The following is a 22,698-nucleotide window of genomic DNA, read 5'->3' as shown; positions in this document are numbered from 1 at the left end:
ATCCTGAAGATCTACGCTTTACCATTTTAGTGCAGTAAGAAACATTTTGCTTTTTTCTTTAAAGCCTTGGGCTGTGTTTTGTAATGGTATCTTTTATGTAGATTGCAATCTTGAGTGCAAAGTAATATTTTGTAAGTCGTTCAGAGTGCCTTTATGGGTGAAGAGCAGGGTAAAAATTATCTAAATGATAATTTAAAAGAACAATTATGCAGGAGTACTGGACAAATGGAGAAAATCTCACTAGCTGCCTAGCGAATTATCTGCACAAAGTAAGGATGCACTGGTGGGCAGATCGATGTGAGCACACTCAAAGGTGTACAGTCCCACAGGCACACCTTGCTAATTGACAGAAAATGCAGCCCTACTTGGGATGGAAATGTAAAAACGACACCAGTGACTCAAGGGAACGTTGGAAAAGATGTCTAAATACATGTTATGGTCACTGAAAATAAGCTATAAAACAAAATTTTACCAATAGGTAGCAGTAATCAATCTTGGAGGAGTCACCCAATGTATTTTCTGCCCCTAAAGTAACTATCCAACTAGCTCCACCAGCACTTTCTGCATTGCTGTTTCCATTTTCAGTCAATGTCCTGTCTTTGAATATCCTACCTAGATCGGAAACATTTTCCTTTGGGATGGTTTGTTATCGGCTCAGAATAGGAAAGGTTAAGTTTTCATTTCTGTTGGTACCATATTTGGTTGAATTATGCATATGTTCTCTAACATGTACTGAATTAGATTGAAATACCTAATTCTTGCTTGCCAAGAAGATTCTGTGGGAGGATATAATGGTAGATTTTCTAAATAAAGGCTAAGAAAAATATTACAGTACTGCATATAGTAATGCCTAGAACTTTAGGCATAAGTTCTCATACTGCTTATACTTTGAGATCACTATTTATTAAATTTTCTAGCAAACTGGCAAAAGGGATCACATGAAAAAACGGTTATGTTGCTATTAGTTCTTACATTATATAACCTTTACATCAATCTGCCAATGCATATATCCAATGCTAGTTAAGTTTCACAGTCTGAAATACCAGTATTTCTCATTCCATTACAGATCTGATCAGCAGTCTTATTCCTTGGCTGATGAAGCATCATTTTTTAATACAGAGCAGGTAAAACCTTCCCTGAAACAAAGAAACAGGAAACAAAATGTTCTTCAAAGTAAGTGTTCTAGAGCCTAGACATTTTGTATGTTTTAATTGTACTTTTTATTTATAAATCACCTTGAGTCCCACCATTGGAGGGAAATGCAGGATATAAATTAAGCAAAATTATTATGATGACAAATAGCCTTTTACATGACAATTTTCTGTGATCTTTTTAGATAATGAGGAATAGAGTATCAGCATGACTATTTAAAACTGAACCAATAGAAAATGTTTTTACTGTAATTGTATGTCCTGATTTGTCATACCGAGAATTAGTAGGAACCTAGCCTTTCAACTCTTCTGTATGGAATAGCCTACCAAGTGAGAGTTCAGCAAATCTGTGCTCTTGTTCAATTATATTACACATATTGCATGATGTGCAGATGGGACTATCCCTGCATTTCATTTTAGATTGCTGCTGACATGTTCAGTTTGTGCTAAGTAAGCTCAGTGCAGCCCAACAACTGCAAAACACTAGGAGTTACTTAGGCCTCTTGATATTCTGGGTTATATGGTTGTGTGGAAGGGCCTTAGTGTCACCAATGTTCTCTCTTCTCAAATGTAGTTGTAGCCTTGTGTAGAACCAGCAAGAGTATGTATAGCCTTAGAATTGCTGAACTATCAGAAGACAAGTGTTAGCTATAGAATTTCTGTTTATTCTATGTATAATATGCAGTAGAGTCAGTTATGGAAGAAGCAGTATTTGTACTTTACGGCTTGGATCCATATTATTTGAAGGACCATATCTCTATGAATCTGTTAGAAATCTACAATTCCTTGTCTCTGTCCCACCTCCCTCTCAAGCACATTTGGTGGGAACAAAGGAGGGGCCTTTTCAGTGGCTGCTCCCAGGGCCCTTCCACACAGCCATATAACCCAGAATATCAAGGCAGAAAATCCCACAATATCTGCTTTGAACTGGGTTATCTGAGTCCACACTGCCATACAATTCAGTTCAAAGTAGATAATGTGTGATCTTATATAGCTGTATGGAAGGGGCCCCAAGTTTTGGAACCCTCTCCCGAGAGAGATCAGGATCGCCCCATCCTTGCTTGCCTTCTGCAGGCAGGTTAAGGCTTTTCTGTGCCATCAGGCATTTGTGGAAGGATGAGGGGCAGGCTGCTAAGGAGGTTGTGGGTGGGTTGGGGGTGTGTGGCTTTTAAATGTAATTTTAATTGTACAAGTATTTTATTGTATCTTAACTGTGTTTTAACGTATATCCATGGCACATGAATTTAATTGTTTTAAATTGTTTTTAATTTTTATATTTGCCGTTTTTAAATGGGGTTATGAGTTGCCTTGAGTCCCTACAAATACTTCATACAGAAACATATGTAGACTAAAAGACTCAAATGGTGCTTGTTCAGTAATAGATCTATAATGATGGCCATGGTTGTCTTTACCTGGGACTAATTTCATTTCACTTCTCTCACATTTTAAATTCTATCAAAACACTAGTCCCTGTTCAAAGTATTGTAATAAATGTCAATAGCATTTACATAAAAGGCTATTACGGTTACTGTTTTTTATGATATTACTGTTCAGCTGTAATAAAGTCAATCTGCTTGTACTAAAACAGCCTGCACTAAACTAACACTTAGCCATGTCTCAGCATCATGTTACTAATATATTCTGTTTATAGAATATGAAATAATTATTTTTCTTTATCTCATCTAGAGAAGGAAGATTTGCAGAATAGTGAAATTAGTTCAGAAAGTTGGCTGCCACCGGTTAAAAAAAAACAGGTATGAATGGGAAAAGTTCTAAAATCTTATTCATTGTATAACATCACATTAAGGTAATGTTACATAAGTTTGCTGCATGAGACCATCCTACAAGCATTTGTTTACAGTATTAGCTTAATTCTTCAAGGCTTTGCAAATGCATAAATAGGGAGAATGTGAGATAAAGGTAATCTGGTTGCTATTTCTGTTTTAAACAGTGAGGCAATCTACTCGGCATACAAGGGAATTGCTATGGCTTAATTAGGAAATACAAAGAGGTATTGCGATGTATTTATTAACTTACAATATTTATATTCTGCCCAATAACAATAATAATCTGGACAGTTTACATTAAAAGTTAAAATCATAGTGTATACCAAGCAAAACAAACTCTGGAACAGAATAAAAACCAAATTGAAACCAGTGACAGGATTTCAAAAGATCCAGAAAGCACAAAACAGAAGCCCTGCAACAATGAAGTGTTCATCTGACACCAAAAAGAACATAGACACCAGGTGAAACTGTCACTGAAGGGGGCATTTTACAATCAGGGCGCCACCACTGAAAAGGCCCTTTGTCTCATAGTTACCTGTGTCACTCCATTTGGCACCTTTGCTGAAACTGCTTAGCCAAAGGAAGGCAAAAAGCTCCTGCCCTCGCATAATTCTCCTCTGTGCTCAGGCCTGGCAAAGACATCAAAGCCTGGCAGGAGAGGCTCTTGGCTCATTGGGCTTGGGAAGCTGGCAGCCCTTGGTTTACATCTGTCTCTTTCCTCAACAATCCCAATTTTCTCCTACAATAAACAGGCATCTGACTTTTTTATTCATCCATATTCTTTACTATTGAAAACTGAACCAGATAGCAGCTCTTCCAATATTCCAAGTGAATTGAACTTGCTCATATTGGTAGTGATTACTGTTAAATGTTATGGCAATGGTTCATATCAATTTTCTGCTTCCCACTTAGTTACTAATGTGGTTAATTAAAATACAGTATATGGATCCATATCTGGACTGTACAGTTCTGGGGTCCAAAATATAATTCAAAAGGTCAGTCCACAATCATGTCCTACATCATTGGACACACAGCACAAGCAGTTTCCGGGTTATGAACAAAATAGTCTGTTATTTAGTTGAATTCGTATGTAAGTCGGAACAGATATTTTTTTAAGCATAACTCCAGCCAAAGCAATTTTTGTTTTAATTTTGGATAGCATAGGGAAGGCTTACCACAACTTGAACATTGGTTCTGTTGTCTGTGCCTCTGCTCGGAAGATTTCCCCTCACTTTTTGTCCCTGTGACAATTGGATGTTGAAAATTTTGGGTTATGGTGGAAACCAGGATTGGTGAGGAAACACCTTTTCCCCATAATAACTTTCGGGAATGAGTATTCTTTCCTGGGGATAGATTTCCTCTCACTTCCTGTTGTCTCACCCCGATTCTTTACTATGAGTCGTAAGTCAGATGTTGATAACTCAAAGACTGCCCGTATACATTACTGTGTGATGCCAGATTTTAAGATGTCCTTAAAATTTATCCCAACCTCAGAGCCACAAGGACTGCTGGGTTACAATTTCCATTATTTCCAGTTCACATGACAAATAATCAAACGTTAAGGGAGTTGTCACTTAATAACCTCTGTGAACCCACATTGGGTAAAATAAGAGCCCCAGCCACTATATAAACAAATTATAATTGGCTCTTGACACCCCTGGTGCATGTGATGACCCTTATACATTTATGTATCAGGTTTGAGACTTTCTGTAAAGCATAAAATTTGTAGAACCTTTCACCAAAACAGTGAAGACAGCAAATCTATGTTCTACAAAAATGTATTACTTTAGCATGGCCTGGATAGCAAACCCTTAAAATACTACACACCTGCAGGCTGCAAACTTGCAAAAGACTTACTATTGTATCTTTTCACTCTAAAAATTCAAGCTGCCAGGAACTAAAGTTTTTTCCAGCTTATTACTGAAATATTTAAACATTTTAAAGGGTTTGTATTTGAACTCTATCTTTTCCCTTTCCCTAAAAGCGATGGAGTTCCAAAGAAGATGAGAAACTTAAAGATGGTGTGCAGAAGTTTGGAGTAGGAAACTGGAATAAAATTCTTCAACATTATGACTTCAAAGAGCGAACTAATGTAATGCTGAAAGACAGATGGAGAACTATGGTCCGATCAGGCATGGTTTAAACTGCCTTTCCCAAATACGTCATCTGTTTCCCCATTCTTACCTTATGGTAGTATCATGATTTAAACATTGTTGCTATCTTTTTATGTAAATTACAATACAATAATTTATTAGATGTGTTCTAAATTGCTAATATAGTTCTATAACATCTTAATGACCTTTTATGCCTCTCAGTGTATTTCTTCAAAACTGGCGAAGGTTTAATAAGAAGGTTTCTATCTCGTTACTGAACAGAACTGGTGAAGTCATGTAGTCATCTGAATGTTTCATTCCTATCTCCTGTGTCACTACATAAAATACCACATCAAAACTAAAAACTAAAACTAAAAAAAATATCAAAGGATAGGTAGAACCTAACTGAAGATTTGAACTTCCATGTTTAAGAACTGTGCTATTATCTACTTTACAAATTGCCTTTCACAGAGTTCTCGACAAGAAGAATATGGGTAGTTGATTATTGGTGCCAAATATCATAACAGTTGTTTTTCTGGGAACAGGAAAGGTGCTAACTCCTCTTTGGAAAGTGATCTTCTGTGTCCCAAACAACTCACATATTCTGTACTGCCAGTATGACTATCATGCCTGTCCTTTTTATTATACTTTCTTGTTTTTTAAGCTCTCAATGTGTGTTTACTTTTCATGTGTGTTTACTGGGCTGTATGAAAATAAAGCACAGGGATTGGTTATTCTGATAACTAGTTATAACAGCATTGCCTCATACTCTGTTTATAACTTGAGTGAATTAATTTTCTTTCACTTAATAGCATATCCAAAATTAGCCACTCATCTGTACAATATTTGGAAGAGAGTTGTATTGAAGTAGGGAAGGGTGGCTGTCTATAGATTGTTGTATGTAGCCCTTATCCCAGAGTTTGGGATCTAACCAATGCAATTACTTGCGTCTGGACTAGTTTTAACTAGATACATTTTATACTTTGTCTTCCTTTAATCTGGATTTGAAAATATGGTAGTAATATGCCAGCAAATAAATACTATTTTGTCATAAATCTGTGAGTCTTCATCTCTACAACTTTCATATATTGCATTTGCAAAGTAGTTTGTTTTTTATTTATTTAGAGCTTTTCCACTTAACTTTATTCATCATTAATAGCACAGAACATCATGGCATTTAATAAGGCCATGTGTTGTGTGTCTTCAAGTCATCGCAACTTACGATGACCTTATGAATTTTATAGGGTTTTTTCTTGGGCAAGGACTATTCAGAGGTGGCTTTGCCAGTTCTGTCCCTTAAAATGTAGCGTGTAGCACCTGGTGTTCAGCGGTATTCTCCCATCTTCATAAATAAAGTTAATTCATTTCCTCAGAAAGAGCTACCCTGTTTCAAGGACTTCATTTCTAATAGAATTGTGAAGAGAAGAAATATGCATGCTGCAGACTGCTGCAGAAATCTTGTTCAGCATCATTATTCTTTTCAGGAAGAACAGAATGACAACACATAGATTTTTACAGCAGCCACAGAGGTCCATCCTAGCAGTTTTTCATCTGCTCCTCCACCTCTTCATCTCTTTTCCTGCTAACAACCCCAGTCCTGCAAGGTCTCCCAAATCTAGTCCCTTTTCTAGGAGAAGGCTTAGAGCAGAGCTTTCCAAACTGTGTATCGTGACACATTTGTGTGTCAACTGCAATTTGTCATGCAAATGTAATGAGTAACCATTTTGCCACTTTTATTCGCTGCAAGGGCAGGGCCTGCCATGTGCCATCACAACGCACAGCAGGCCGCACCCACATTCCTCCCAAGGTGAAGGGGAAGTGCCAAATGTGCTTTCTCCACCACTATGGGGAAGAAAGTGTAATTTGGGTAGCGCCGACAGCTACCTGCATTTTCCTCCTCTTTTGCCATATGGTGGCAGAAGAGGTGTGTTGCGACCCTTTCTGCCATCTGATGGGGATGGACAGGGTGCCAATGCATCCTATCCCGTTCCCACCGTTTGATGGAGGAAAAGGAGGGTATGTGGGGTGCCACAAGCAGCCCTGCATGCCGTCCCTTTTGCAGCGCAATAGCGTGGCCCAATAGGTCCATGTGAAGAGGTCCTATGTGAAAGAAGCAATAAATCCTATATTTAAAAAATATCAATGAAAGGGTTCCATGAGATGTGTTCTGTCCCCATACATTTCATTACTTCAATTTACATATTGTCCATATTTGTTTTAAAGGGTTTAACCTCTGATTTGCTCATGGCTATGAGTCGGCAAGTTCAGAGCAGGGCTACTGAGGAGAGGCTGACCTTTCGGATTCATAGATTCCTCAAAATTCAGTCCACTTGAATGCAACTAACAACAAATACTGCTTTACTGTAAAATAGCCTTCCTAACCTTTGTTCCGCCACCCTCCTACCATTTCTCCAAAAGGCCCCTAACAACTTATTTGATTTCTAAGGGTGTGATCAGGTTGCAGACAATATAGCTGGAATTCCTAAATTAGAGGAGCTTTTTTCAAGCAGTTTCTTTCACGTAGACCAAGCAAACATTACACTTGTGGAATCACCGCCCTGCTAAGATACACTGAAGCAGGTGACTCTGAACCAGCCATCATCCACCTCAGGTCATGTAAACAGGGGAATCATGAAAGTCGAATTCACACTATAAGATCGAGTTCTGTCTTCATAGCACCATAATATACCTTGATATTGTTATCTCACTGTTCCTCACTGCAGGAAAGGCTAAGTGTGATTTCAGAAGTTTGGCTTTTCACTTATTTAAAGTAATGTCTTCCACACAAGTCCAATTACATGAGTAGTTTCCTTGATTTCATTGACAGTATGTGTTCAAGCTGCTACGTAAAAATAAAGCTATGTACTAGAGGGCAGGAGCATTCTTCCACTTGCTGAACTTTCTTCCATGTGCCATGGCAGGCTGGATTGCCGACTGCTTGCCAATGAAGAACTTTATTCCTAAAACAGAACAGATATATCTTATCCTCATGAGGTGGTTATTCCTGCATTGCATCTTTGTCCTATACCATCCTTTGTAAAGAACTACAATACTTTTAATGTTGAATAATTCCAATAGGTAAGCTACTTGCAATTATCACCGTAACACCTGAAAAATACCGTCACCTGCGCAACTACCATAGTATCCCATTGGAAAACCTAGCAAATTCAAGGTTTTCCAGGGCAAAACTATGGTAACTTCTGGCCTAGCTTTTTCATGTCAATAGGGGTCCCTATTATCCAGTTTCCTGTTTCTATGGGAAATTGAGGAACATATCCCCCACATATATAGGAGTCATACTTATATGGTCAAACACCAAAGAACATTCCTGTGTAGTACTATAGTAGTTAGAACACTGAAGGATGGTACTGTTCTAGAAGTGGTTTTAAGGAATATAGACTACAGAAACATTTTTCTTAGTGTTCTGTTCTGTTTTAAATTTGTTCAAAATGACATATAACATAAACTTTCTTTATTGCTGAGACTCTGGATACAGTATTCATTTCTAGAATACTAGACAAAAACAATAAAATTCATTTCCTTACCCATCAGTATCAGCTCCATCTCCATAACAACGATGGCTACCCATACGCATTGCTGGTGGCTGGCAAGTTACACACACAGTATATCCTTCTCGTAGATACTGCATCCATCGAGCATATGGACGAGTCTCCAAAGAGCAATAAGGTGTCAACGATTCAGTTTTAAATTCCACACAGTAGCTCCTTCAGGGAAGAAATAAATACTTTTTAATGTTAACAATTTAAATTATCAATTTGGAAGATTTAGAGTGTAATTATCGCATGGTTGTAGTCTGCAATGGAGAAGCATTATGCAAACAGGCCATCAAACTGTCAGTTGTAAAAAGAATGAGCCCATCTGAAATTTATGTAGTAACTGGATAAGTCAAAGTAGGCTGAATGAAACCCCTTTTAACTGATGCTACAGCAATGCATTATAACGTTATATTCTATTTGCTACAATTAAGTGTCAGTAAGCTAACAATCATTACAAAGGGCAGGCTTTCTTAAAGATAATTGTTTTTAGGTCAGACATATGAAAGTTCTGAGTTTGAATCTATGGGCTCTTGAAATTATACAATGCAGACGGGAATATAACCGAACAGTGAATAGGCGTAACTAATAAAATTAAGGGAAGAATCCTGTTGGTGAATTATGATGATCATTCTGGAGATCAGAATTCTGCTCTGTCCATGCACGGTATAAATATAATAAAGAGTCTAAAAATAAATAAGAATATTGGATTTTTTTTCTGCTTTATTAGCCCTTCCATTAATACATGAAAGAACTTCCCATTTAGCTGAATGATCCACTCATAAAGAAAACAAACATATAGCACACACTTATAGATGAGCAGGAGAAAATTCTACTGAATACAAATGGGACTTTTGCCCAAGATAACAGGATAGGATGGAAGCCTTGATTACCTAAACTCTTCTGTTTCAGAAGACCATCTTGGGTTCACAGCTCTCTTTTTTCTTTCTTTGTTATATTCAAAACTAGTTATGAAAGCAGGAACTAGGAAGAAAAAAAGCCATTATGAAAACAAGAATAAAGAAAGCTGATGAAAGAAGCTGCCATTGCTGCTTAACTGCAGTGATGGAGATGGTGTGAAGACTCTATGCTACCTAGAAACCAAATTTGGCATCTATTCATTAATCTAGTAGGATGCTTTCGCAATAAAGGAAACATTAGAAGAATCGTGTTAGATCAAACAAGTTGCCTGCCCAGTCTAGCATATTTTTGATGGTTAGGTAAAAAAATCAAATGCCATGATTTTAAAAGCATTGTGTTTGCATTGACAGTTCTTAATTTTTATGCCTGAGAAGTTATGCCTGACTTTACTTATCCAGTAGAATTTTTGTTGTTTGTTCTTAAATCAAAATCAACAAGTAGGCTTTGACTTATTTTTTATAAATGAGACTATTATCAGCCATGTCCAGGTCTTGTGTGTGTGTGTGTGTGTGTACACACACACACACACACACACAGAGTGTTCCTCCCTACTTCGCGGTTTGCTTTTTGCTCCCTCACTGCTTCGCGGTTTTTTCCTGAGAGATGCGCATGCGCAAAAGGAGCCACTTTCCCTTTTGCGCACATGCCCTCACTCTCGTCGGCGTCCAGCCTGGCCACTCTGGATGCCAACGAGAGTGAGGTGCATGCACAAAAAAGAAACTGGCAGGTGCTGGAGAGTAAGAAGCGCAGGAAGAAGGTTTGCAAAGGGGAGAAAGGCCACCTAACTACTACTATAATGTGTAAATATTGAAATAAATATAGTGCCCCTACTTCGCGGAATTTCACTTATTGCAAGTGGTCCTGGAACGTAACTCCAGCGATAAGTGAGGGAACACTGTATATATTTGTATATTCCAGTAAATACATGTATATTTGCAATTAAATAACCTTTTCTTCTAAGGGATGCAGGCACTGCAGCAGTCACTTATTCATTCCTATACAGGCCTTGAAGAATATAACACAAAGCAGGCTGCTTCCCAGTTTATATGGAAGAGATATACAATCACTTGGATCAACAATAATAACAATTACAGAATGAACAAAGAAAGTTAATAGTAATCAAATGTTCTTTGAGCTTTTTGGAAAGTATGTTATTCTACATGGATTTTACCAGTCAATTATAAATTCATGGGTTTTTACAAAACAGTGCTTAGGGATGCTAAGCCTATGATTAAGGATTCAAAGAGAAATAGTAGATGCATGTACCATGTTCATTTGCACACTCTTGCCCCTCATAGGTAGTATATGACAGGCAGCCAGCTTTCTCTTCTAGTGGAGGACAAGGCTCCCCACCATTTTGGGGTTCTTGTTGTACACTGCGTGTGCGCATACGGAAATTTGGTTGGCACTGCTCTGCACATCCACTCCAATGGCTCCATTCCCCAACAACGCATGGAACAGCTAGAAAGAAACATGCAAATACACTTAATCAGAAAACTGATCCATGGTAATTAGTTCTCCTTTCCTCTGTTACCATTTAGCAATACCTGCTCACTTAGAAGACTTCGTATTGGTGTTAAACCTACCCACTTACCCTCCCCACAACTGAGACACTTATTAACAAGGAAAGGGGAAAGCCATATGGCCAAATATGACAAACATTATGAGGACAAGAGAAAGTAGACCATTCAAGACTGAGCTGCCGTTTTCATAGTCCTTGGGTGCCATGTAATAGTCAACTCTACCCTGGAAAAAGCATAAATATATGCTCTCATTTTCACATTCACTCCACATCATCCTTGCCTTTCCCATTTTTTCCCTTCTCTCCAAGTATATAAACATCAACATCCTACTGATGTCCATAAAGGTAAAGGTAAAGGTTTCCCCTTGACACTAAGTCTTGTTGTGTCTCATCTCCATTTCTAAGGCAAAGAGCCAACGTTGTCCGTAGACCCCTCCAAGGTCCTGTGCTCGGCCTGACTGCATAGAACACTGTTACATTCCCGCCGGAGTGGTACTTATTGATCTACTCACATTTACATGTTTTCGAACTGCTGGGTTGCCAGAAGCTGGGGCTAATAATGGAAGCTCACCCAATTTGCAGTTTCGAACTGCAGACCTCCCAATCAGCAAATTTTGCAGCTTAACAATTTAACTCACTCCGCCATCGTGGCCCTACTGATGTCCATGGATAGCATCAAAATCTCACAAATACTTGTTTTTATACAGTTCTCTTTTTTTCTTCATCTCCTTTCAAAATTTAGTTGTTAGTCCCACCACCCACCCCTCCGGAACCAGAACTTGTTTTCTGGGAGAATAGCTAACATTCTTCTCTGGGAGAAGAGATCAACTGTTTCCACCTAGCCAATATGAAGAAGAATCTACATATTTTCATGTTTTCAATCTCTTGCATGTTCTCCCAATGCATTCAAATGAATACATCTTCAAGCAGTTTGAAAGTACTGAATTAATAAAATCATATGTCTCACCAATTAAGCATTCTTCAATTTTTTTTAATCTGCCCCCTTTAAATAGGGAACCATAACTCATGAACTAGATCAGGGGTCCCCAAACTAAGGCCCGGGGGCCGGATGCGGCCCTCCAAGGTCATTTTCCTGGCCCCCGCCCTCAGTTTTATAATATAATATTTTTATATCAGTTTTAATAATATATTCTATATACATATAATATTGATAATAATCTTATAATGTTATACAATATAATATTATTAATAATACCATATAATATGAATTATATGTTATATATTACATATAATATTACAATATAGTGGTATAGTTCAATATAGTAATATATAATGCTAATATTGTGCTATGCTAATAATATAATATATTGTATGTACATACAGCTGCTCTGAGTCCCCTTCAGGGTGAGAAGGGCGGGATATAAATGTAATAAATAAATGTAGTAAATGAATAAATAAATAATTTTAGACTTAGGCTCGGCCAAAATCTGAAATGACTTGAAGTCACACAACAACAACAATCCTAATTCACTTGACTATCTCATTGGCCAGAAGCAGGCCCACACTTCCCATTGAAATCCTGATAGGTTTATGCTGGTTACAGTTGTTTTCATTTTTAAGTATTGTATTGTTCTTTCATTGTTGTTGTTGTTTTGCACTACAAATAAGACATGTGCAGTGTGCATAGGAATTTGTTCGTTTTTTTTTCCAAATGATAATAATAATAATAATAATTATTATAAAACTTTATTTATACCCCGACACTATCTCCCCAATGGGGACTTGGGGCAGCTTACATGGGGCCATGCCCAAAACAATACAATATAACAGAATATAAAAGAACAACACATCATAACACATAATTCGGCCCCTCATCAGTCTGAAGGATTGCGGACTGGCCCTCTGCTTTAAAAGTTTGAGGACCCCTGAACTAGATTCTCCATATAATTTCAGTCTTGTTTATAAAGTGGAGATGAAGTTTGGGAAACACGGCCTTGTGAGATTAATGGTTATAATTAAAATAAAAACATCTTATCTATCAAATTAGGAGCCTCCGATGGCCTAGGGGATAAAAGCCTTGTGACTTGAAGGTTGAGTTGCTGACCTGAAGGCTGCCAGGTTCAAATCCCACCTGGGGAGAGTGCGGATGAGCTCTCTCTATCAGCTCCAGCTCCATGTGGGGACATGAGAGAAGCCTCCCACAAGGATGGTAAAACATCAAAAAAAATCCGGGCATCCCCTGGGCAACATCCTTGCAGACGGCCAATTCTCTGGTTGCTCCTGACACAGAAAAAAAAATCTATCCAATTTACATAACTCTTGATTCACCATTCAAAAACCAAATCAATAGGATTCACAATGACATCAGGCCATTTCATTTAACACTCAGGAATAATATAATGCTGCATTTAAAAGGATGTATTTGGTCCATTGCTATTTTTAAGATTCAGAAAGAAAAGTGTTGACAAATGGAAGCTGCTATTTAAACCCTTTATTATTTTTTGTGATCGTGGCTTGCATGTTCCTTAAGGCTCCACCTACCTCATATTTGAAAGCCTCTCCCCTCCTCTCTCGTTCCAAAAATAATACATACTCATAATGTATAATTGCCCTTTAAAATCCTATTACAAACACTTTAATCATAATCTTAATCACTGTCATTAAAAGATTATTGCTTCATGCATGATGATGAGCCTTTTCAATCTGCAATCCATTGCGAATATGCTGCTCCTTCAAAGTGGCAACCCATTGCTAGCACCCTGGACCACCCAGAAGGAAGACCGCCTAGGCTGTGCAGCTGATGGGAGTGGACGCCTCTAAGGAATAGCTCTCTGTGGCCTGGTCAGTGACATTATCCTCATAACTAATTCATCTGTATGTTTTTTCTACAGAAAAACCATGCTCAATATATCTGGTAGTAACATAAAATATACATAATTAAATATAACTAGAGTTTTCAGATTACTCAATAACAAATACAATATGTTAGACTGAACATTAGAAAGAAATAACCAAAACAAAGAGAACGGAATTAAAATATTACGACAAACACAAAGTTCTATCCAAAGCTAAATGTCGTCCAAACTATAAATGCTAAAACAAAGAGATGTTTGCTCTATGGCCTCAAAGAGTATCTTTTCTCAAGTTCTCCCTCTCTTTATCCCATCCGGCATCCCAAGACTAGAAGAAGGAAAAGTTATGTTGAAAAGAAGTGTCACTGAGATCAAAATAAATATTTAGTAAATTATCACTGGCCATTTGTTTAGAAAATAGATGTTCGAAAGCAGGCCTCTTCAACCTGTAGCCCTCCAGGTGTTTGAGCCTACAACTCCCAGAAGCTCTAGACAGCTTGTTTGATGGTCATGAATTCTGGGAGCTGAAGCCCAAAAAACCTGGAGGGCCACAGGTTGAAGATACCTGTTCTAGAAGGTGCAGAGGAAGGTGTTTATCTGGGTAATGTCTCATTATTTTTCTGGATCGTGGAAAGATATCATTGAGTCCTTTTGAGTTTGACCTCCTCTCAATGCAGGATCTCTAGCTAAAACAGGCATGAGCAAACTTCAGCCCTTCTTACGGGTTTTTTTGACTTCAATTCCCACAATTCCTAACAGCCGGTAGGCTGCTAGGAATTGTGGGAGTTGAAGTCCAAAACACCTGGAGGGCCAAAGTTTGCCTATGCCTGAGCTAAAATGTCCCAGCAGGTAGCTTCCCAGCCTTTTGACTAAGATGTCAGTGTGAAAAACTACTCTTTCCCCTGAGATGTCCACGTTCTATAGTTTACCAAGAAATAGAGGTGAGTCAATAGTCAGCAGGAAGGATGTATCATCACCAAAGGCACGTGAGCCTGGGCATTCTATATTCAGCTGTCAGATAGAATTTGCATTTTAAGAATCTACTACTTTGTGCTTAAGATCAAAATATATTACATAATATATATGTGTTATATATGCATGACATCCTATACTGATTGTCTAACATCTTACATACATTAAGAATATTACACAACAAAACCAAACTTCATACCACTGCTATAAACCTGTCTTTGCTACCTGAGAAATCAAATTATTCTTTCTAGTCTACTGAAGCTTCCACAGACACAAATTGCCCGCTCCACTAATATAGTTCCTCCATTCTTCAGATGCCAGTTGAGATCTAGCCAAGGTTTAAAGCATGCCAGCATTCAGGCATTTGAAGCCATGGCCAGTAGAGGAAACTCTGGAGGACGATCAGCAAAGAGAGGTAAAAATCTATATTAAACATAAATATGTCAGAGAGCAGTTCTGAATCTGCTCAGGCACTGTTATTTATTTATTTCCCAATTTAACTTCCAAGATCGGGACCTAAACCATCTCCCATTTTAAAAAAATGTGTTATCTTCCACTTCAAAGGAGACCTCATCAGAGTACACACATGTGATTTTTTAAAACTACACAACCAAAAATCCTCCAACAGCAGGGCCAAAGCCAGTGAGCCCACTTGTTCAGATAGTACCTTTATCCCAGGAGCTTCCGCAGCAAACAGGAGGGTAGCCAGACACCGTTCCCTGTAAACGCGGAAGCAATCGCTACAAAAGCCAAAAAACACGAGATTTCTAGGTGCAGTAATATACCGGTTTTGAGCCAAGTATGCGGATCTTCGCATGTCTGTATGTCCCTGCAATTGGAAAGCATGGGATTTTTTTTAATCTGGGTTTATTTCCAGGTTTTGGATGTTTGTTCCTGATTGGTCAGTTCCTAAAAAGAAGATGACACTTGAGTAGACGGCAAAAACTGTGTCCTGGGAAGAGGAAGTTTGTTCTTCACCTGTTTAAATGAAGTTTGTGGCAGAAAAACAAAGCTCATGGGGTGCAAAAGTACTTTCATAGTAAGTAGTGTGAAACAGAAACAGACACTTTCAAACCAGGAACAGAATGTCATCATTACTATAATTACTCAGACCTTGTTGTATGGCCATCTGTGCAGGCAGGTTTCATGGTGTATTTGTGCCAAAGAACAGGAGGATGATGTTGCCGGGTTATACATGTCGGTTCCTCGTTGGGTGTATGTTGACAACATGGGTACAGTTTAGTAAATGGCAAAAACTTACTACTGGCTGTTGGAACATGGATGTGCTGGAGAGGAATGTAACTATCTAGAGCCAAGGTCATGAGGTGGCTAATAGGAACAGGCATGTATAACCCAAGAACATCACCCTGTTGCTCCATGCCACAAGTACACCACTAAACCCATCTGGACAGATGGCCAGGCAGCCTCTAAAAAGTGACAATAATGACAAACTTCTGTTCCTGGCTTGAAAGTGTGTGTTCCTGTTTGATTGTGCAGTACTGACTTGGGCAGATGTGGTCCTACCCCATTAGATTTGTTTGTGTGGCCGATACTTCATGAAATACCTGGAGGGCACAGGTTATCTGGCCAGGACAAAGAACAGAACTTTTAGTGATTCACATATCCACATATCCGCATCTTGGTGTTTTTATTTTTTTAAAAAAAAACACTAAAGTTTCTGGTGGATGTCCTACGGCAGTCATGTTGGAAGCCTCTAATCCCGCAACGAAGTATCAAGTCTAGACGACAGAGGCAGAAATCCTGGGCCCAACAGGTCTATATGTGGACCTCTTCTGAGGTCCCAGGATTTTTGCCCCTCATTAAAACCCGTGATTTAGTGCTGTCTGGAAACGCCCACAACTAATACAATCAGTACTTGAAATATAACTTTTTAGATTTATAGCTCCCTATTCTCCCAAGGTTTGTGTGTGTATGTGTATGTGTGTCAGGAGCGACTTGAGAAACTGCAAGTCACTTCTGCTGTGAGAGAATTGGCCATCTGCAGGGACATTGCCCAGAGGACGCCCTGATGTTTTGATGTTTTACCATCCTTTTGAGAGGCTTCTCTCATGTCCCTGCATGGAGTTGGAGCTGATAGAGGGAGCTCATCCGCACTCTCCCCGGATTGGATTTGAACTGGCAATCTTTAGGTCAGTGACACAATCTTCAAGTCATCAGTCCTGCCGACACAAGGGTTTAACCCACTGTGCCACTGGGGGCTCCCAAGTGACGAAAGTATTTCTGGAGTTAAATTTTAAAAAGTATGCAGGTTTATTTTATAAAAATTTCAACAAACTAGGGATACAACATAAGGGTTTCTTTTCTTTCTTTATTTCTTTTTAGCAAGGTGAAATTGAAAATAATAAAGGAATTACCTAAAACTGCCTCCATCAGCCTATAACTATTTCTCCTGTCTGTGCTTGACTCACACTATCTTTTCTAGTTTCAGAGCTGGACAGGATAATGAATTAAAAGGTCTTGAAGAAGAGTTTTGGGGGAAGGACTTGTGAATCAGAGCATTAATCACCATCTCCAATTAAACTATCCTCATTTGCAAATGCACCTGCATTAGCATTATGAAGTAAGCATAGGGCTACAAACCCCATATTTGCCTTGGAATATGCCTTTTGGATGCCCTTTCTGATATAAAACATTTCCTGCGTGTATGATTCCATGAGCAGCTGATCATCAAATCCATCTCTCCACCCTGAGGCAGGACTTTTCCCACTGCAGCCTCCCTCCATCCTCCACAAATTAATCCACATAATCCACCCCACAATGCATTAAACAGAGCAGAAAGAAACTCAGCGCACCCGTCCAAGATGCCTGCAGAGCAGACAGCTCCAAGCGATTCAAGCAAATGAGTTAAGCTTACACATCACAAGAGGAAAGTCAGAAATGATTATTGCTTTACACAGAAATAAGTGGTCTTTCTATTTGTCTTTTCAGGCTGCGGGCTTCCAGGGTTCAAATTCGATAGCCACCCCCTTACACCTGCTCCTTTTTAACGAACTGGGCTAAAAAGCATTCAAAAAAGGAATAAAAGTGAATGTAATCTCCAAAAAGGGGGTTCTGGTTCATGGGAAGGCACAGCCCTCTGGCCTTCAGAGATGGGCTCCAGCTGCTATATCGAACATTGGCAAAGAGGTAACTATTTTAGTCTGTTGCAAGGATCACAACAAAAATTGTGACAATTTAACTAAAGTCATACAGACTGGCATCTGAATTGGAGCAGTAATCCACAAACGCTTGTGTTAAATACAAATTCTTGGCTCCGATTGTACTACAGGAGTCTGTGTATGTGTGTAACATGAAAACCCTAAAATAGGTCAGGGCAGGATTCTAATATTTACTGAGAAGTATGTCGCAAAAGTGCTTCAATTACTCGGAAGTAGACCTGGGTCTGCTTCTTTTTCCTCTTACATTAACCAACTTACTGGCCTGAAAAAAACTACAAATGTCTCTGACTTTGATAAACCTGATGATGTGTCATGGTGCGAGACTTTTAGATTTCATTGTGACCCTCTACCTCTCCCCTAATAATTCAAGCAGACTTCTACCTTATTCTCTAAGCAGAGAAAAAGAAAGCAAACATTTCTAAAGAATGTTTTTTGCATAACACAAATCCAGAGAAAGGTTCTTGCACTCAACCTCTTTATGGCGTATACAATTTGCAAAGGAATTCAATATCCTGATCTTTTGAGGTTCAAAGCTTAGAAAGAAATGACTCCCTGAGTCACTTCCTTGCATTCTTTTTCTCAGTTGGATTTCCCATATAAAAGAAAAACTAGGAAAGTGAGGTTTTTTGTACGGCTTATATAATGCTTCTCATACTGAGTCCCTGGGGATCAGGAGAGGACAGAGAGATGGTAAGAGCAAAGGATGGCAAGGAACCAAACACAGGGCTTCAGTTTTAGTTGCAGAGAAGTTGGCAGTGAGTATCTATTTGGCATTTATACCAAATTGCAGTTTATGAGGAGTTAACTCCAGAAGAACACAGTTAATAATATCTGCTATACCCTCAGCAACATCCTACTACACACACACACTCACAAATAGCTAACTGGCAAAACTTCAGTCCTGGACTATGTAAACTGTCATGAAAGTAAAGAGAAGTTCATAGATCATAGAATCATAAAGTTGGAAGAGAACCCAAGTGCCATCCAGTCCAATTCTATTCTGCCATGCAGGAAAACACAATCAAAGTACTCCTAACAGATGGCCATCTAGCTTCTGTTTAATAACCTCCAGTAAAGAAGATTCTGCTACACTTCCAAGCAGCATGCTACAGATTGAGTATCTCTTATTCAGAAATCCAAAATTTTCCAAAATCCATGACTGTCCACATGGGTGACTGGGAAAGTGACATCAGTGCTTTCTGATGTTCCAGGGTGCACACATTTTGCATAATGCACAAAATTATTAAAATGGCATTTATAAAATGACATTTAGGCTATGTGTATGTGCAACAGAAATGAACTTTGTGTTTAAACTTGTGTCCCTTCTGCAGAATATCTCATTATATATATGCAAATATATCAAAATCTTGGGGGGGGGGACAATGGAATCCCAAACCCTTCAGGTCTCAAGCTTCCGCATCAGGGATGCTCAACCTATATGGCAAAAAAAAATATTGTGAGGCTGTGTGTGTATAAGGTGTCTCTGAAACATAAGTTAATGTTATGTTTAGACTTGGATCCCATCTGCAAGATATGTCATCATGTATAAGTATATACGCATATTCCAACATTTGGGTGAGAAATCTGAAATCTCAAACACTCCTGGTGCCAAGCATTTTGGATCAGAGATAGGCTTTCTCTCTGAGCGTATGCAGACTGCCCCCCCCCCCTTCCCTGCCCCAAGTATCATGGTTGACAAAGCTGCTCTTCCTGAGTTTCAAAAGCCAATCCTTTTTCTTCCAAAGACCAGTAGTGAATGTAGTTTGACACCACATGGCCCGATGCTATGGGATCAAGAAAGTTGTAGTTTTACAAGGTCTTTAGCCTTCTCTGCCAATGAATACAGCTGGCCACATCAAATTACAAATCTCAGGTTCCATAGCAGTGACTCATGGCAAATAAAGTGGTGTCAAACTGCATTGATTCTACAATGTAGATGTACCCCTTATCTCCTGCCTTCCCTCTCCTTCTCTCCCTCTCATTTTCTCCTCTCCCTCTTTCTTTCTTTCCCTCCCTTCCTCGCTTTCTCTCCTTCTCTCTTCCCCTTTCTCCCTCTTCTTCCCTCCTTCTCTGTTTCTCTCCCTCTCCCTCTTTCTTCCTTTAACTCCCTCTCCTTCTCTCTCCCGCTCCCTCTCTCTCCCTTTCTCCCTCACCTTCCCTCTTTCCCTCTTCTTCTTCCTGTTGTAAATAGCAACCGACCCAGCCTTTCACTACTTCTTTGTTAATGTATTTGTTACCTGTATTCTATGTGTATGTTGATTTGCCAGTTGAACTGTACCTCTTTGGTGTGGGAGGGGTTACAGACATGTGATTGTACTGAGCATGTTCAGACTAAGGACTCCATTTTGTAGTCTGTCTGCATAACACCTAAGTGGAGGTAGATGTCTGTCTGCTTAACACCTCAGTGGAGGTGGATGCATGTTTGCATCAGACCTCAGTGGAGGTGAATGCATGTTGCTGTTTGAACTTCAGTAGAGAAGTATGACTTATGGACTTCAGTGTGTACAACTATGCTCAACACACAGAGAACTACATCCTATCTATAACTGAACTTAAATAAGAAATGTGCCTGTATGGTGAATTAATACAAGATGTTTGTGAGTAAACAAGATATGTTATTTTTCAAAGAAAACTTTGTTTTTTCATCTCTGAGTGCATATTTGAAACTAAGAGGTTTCAAGGGAGTGTATGCAGGCCTGTAGCGGGGGGGGGGGGGTTCAACCCCCTCCCCAAATTTTTCAGTTTTTTTTTTAAACCTGGTTTACTCATGAATTTTAACTGGTTAACCAAATCCCCATGCTAAGTCTATGAGAAGCAAAAAATTAAGAGTCCCTCCAGGCACTATCTCAAGCAGATATTGACAGGTCTGTAGCTTGGGGGGGGGGGGGGGATTAGGGATTCAACTCCCCCCCCCCCCGAAATTTTCAAAACCCTCCCCGAATTTTTTTTCTGGCTACGGCCCTGACTGTATGACTTTTGGGCAATTACAAACTGAAATTACAACTGCAAATTCAACTTCAAAGAAACAACCATCCTCTGCTAACCGAATATATTTTTGTAGTGGCATGCCTTTGTCCTTTGCAATTCAAAGACATGGTTCTTTAGTGTAACACCTGAGTTACCGGTGTGCCATTACATGAACGTTTGTATCACTTATTCAAAGAGTTGACTTCTAACAAGGTCACGCTTTTCTTGATTAGTGGTTTTTAAAAGGTCGTCTCCACATGTTGATGGGGATTCACATTTGCCAAACGGACTTATCCGAACGTATCTCCTCATATGAGCCAGCTAGATCCCTAAGATCATCTGGAGAGGCCCTGCTCTCGGTCCCACCTGCCTCGCACAGGTGGACAGGGCCTTCTCGGTGGTGGCTCCCCGGCTGTGGAACACCCTCCCCACAAATATCCGACAAGCCCCAACCCTTCTGGGGTTCAGAAAAGCCGTGAAAACATGGCTGTGTGCACAGGCTTTTAACTAGTATCACGATAACGTCGACATGGTCCAATTGAAGGCTGAAGCATGAGGTTTTTAGACAAATGGATCTAATTTACATACGTTTTAAATGTTATAATGTATTTTAATGATGTATTTTTATAGTTTTAATTGATGATATGTACTGTTTTTGTTTGATTATTATGTTCTTGGCATTAAATGTTGGCAACTGTTATAAGCCGCCCTGAGTCCCCCCCGGGTGAGAAGGGTGGTGTATAAATATTTATAAATAAATAAATATGACATCTTTTTTTCCCCTTTTAATAAGGTTATGATTGCCATTTATTTCCAAAGGGATGTGTGCCCAGAGACTGGGTGCAGTTATTTCCAATATAGTAGAGTCTCACTTATCCAACACTTGCTTATCCAACGTTCTGGATTGTCCAACGCATTTCTGAAGTCAATATTTTCAATATATCGTGATATTTTGGTGCTAAATTCGTAAATACAGTAATTACAACATAATATTACTGTGTATTGAACCACTTTTTCAGTCACATTTGTTGTATAACATGATGTTTTGGTGCTTAATTTGTAAAATCATAACCTAATTTGATGTTTAATAGGCTTTTCCTTAATCCCTCATTATTCAACATATTCACTTATCCAACGTTCTGCCGGCCCGTTTATGTTGGATAAGTGAGACTCTACTGTACTCCCTCTCTCTTCTCCTCCTCCTCCCTCCCTCCCCTCCTCCTACCTGGGCAGTCCCGCTCGTAGTCGTAGCAGCAGTCCCCGGTGCGGCGGCACTCCTGGTCGCAGTAGCAGGTGCCATAGGCGCGGTCGAGGCGCCACCCGGTGCTGGTGCAGCCGAGCTCCCGGCCGGGGCAGCAGAGCCCTTCCTCGGCGCAACCCGCCCCCGCCCGCCCGCTCAGCCACAGCACCACCAAGGCCGCCGCCGCCGCCACCAGAGCCAGGCGGCCCGAGCCGGCCTCGGATCCCATCGCCCGGCCTTTAGGGCAACAAGTGGCGGGGAAACCCGAGGAGATGCGGAGTGGCGGGGGGGGGGGGGTCCGCTCTCCGGCCACGCCTCACCTGGACCCTTCCCAGCAAGACAAATACGCCAGGAAGGATACCCGACTCTCCCCGGTGGGCTCCCCAAAGGCCGAAGGAGGGAAAGGAGAAGGGGAGCCGCAACCTCGAAGGGCGGGACGGGGAGCGGGCGAGGGATTCTCCGTCCTCCCGCCCGCCCGCCCGCCTTCCCCGCATCCTCC

The 22,698-nt window shown here is 39.8% G+C and overlaps 2 protein-coding genes across 3 annotated transcripts in view; one reads left to right on the top strand and one right to left on the bottom strand.

Annotated features, from left to right (window-relative positions):
- terf1 (telomeric repeat binding factor 1) overlaps positions 1-6,086 on the top strand; it is an 18,121-nt gene extending 12,035 nt beyond the window's left edge. For both annotated transcript variants that reach the window (XM_062979340.1, XM_008108587.3), the window contains 3 exons: positions 1,067-1,173; positions 2,838-2,905; positions 4,923-6,086. In XM_062979340.1, coding sequence (XP_062835410.1) covers positions 1,067-1,173; positions 2,838-2,905; positions 4,923-5,081 — 334 coding nt within the window. In that variant the 3' untranslated portion in view covers positions 5,082-6,086. The remainder of the gene's footprint in view (positions 1-1,066; positions 1,174-2,837; positions 2,906-4,922) is intronic.
- Positions 3,164-22,698, bottom strand: sbspon (somatomedin B and thrombospondin type 1 domain containing). The gene is made up of 5 exons (XM_008108586.3): positions 22,185-22,698; positions 10,773-10,967; positions 9,479-9,569; positions 8,577-8,756; positions 3,164-7,991 (listed from the first exon to the last, which is right to left on the bottom strand). The coding sequence occupies exons 1-5, from the start codon at positions 22,426-22,428 to the stop codon at positions 7,874-7,876; spliced, it is 828 nt and encodes a 275-aa protein (XP_008106793.1). The 5' UTR covers positions 22,429-22,698; the 3' UTR covers positions 3,164-7,873.

Source organism: Anolis carolinensis, chromosome 4, assembly GCF_035594765.1.
Source record: "Anolis carolinensis isolate JA03-04 chromosome 4, rAnoCar3.1.pri, whole genome shotgun sequence".
NCBI lineage: Eukaryota > Metazoa > Chordata > Lepidosauria > Squamata > Dactyloidae > Anolis > Anolis carolinensis.
The sequence above is the reverse complement of the archived record's forward strand: the minus strand, read 5'-3'. Positions and strand labels throughout refer to the sequence as shown.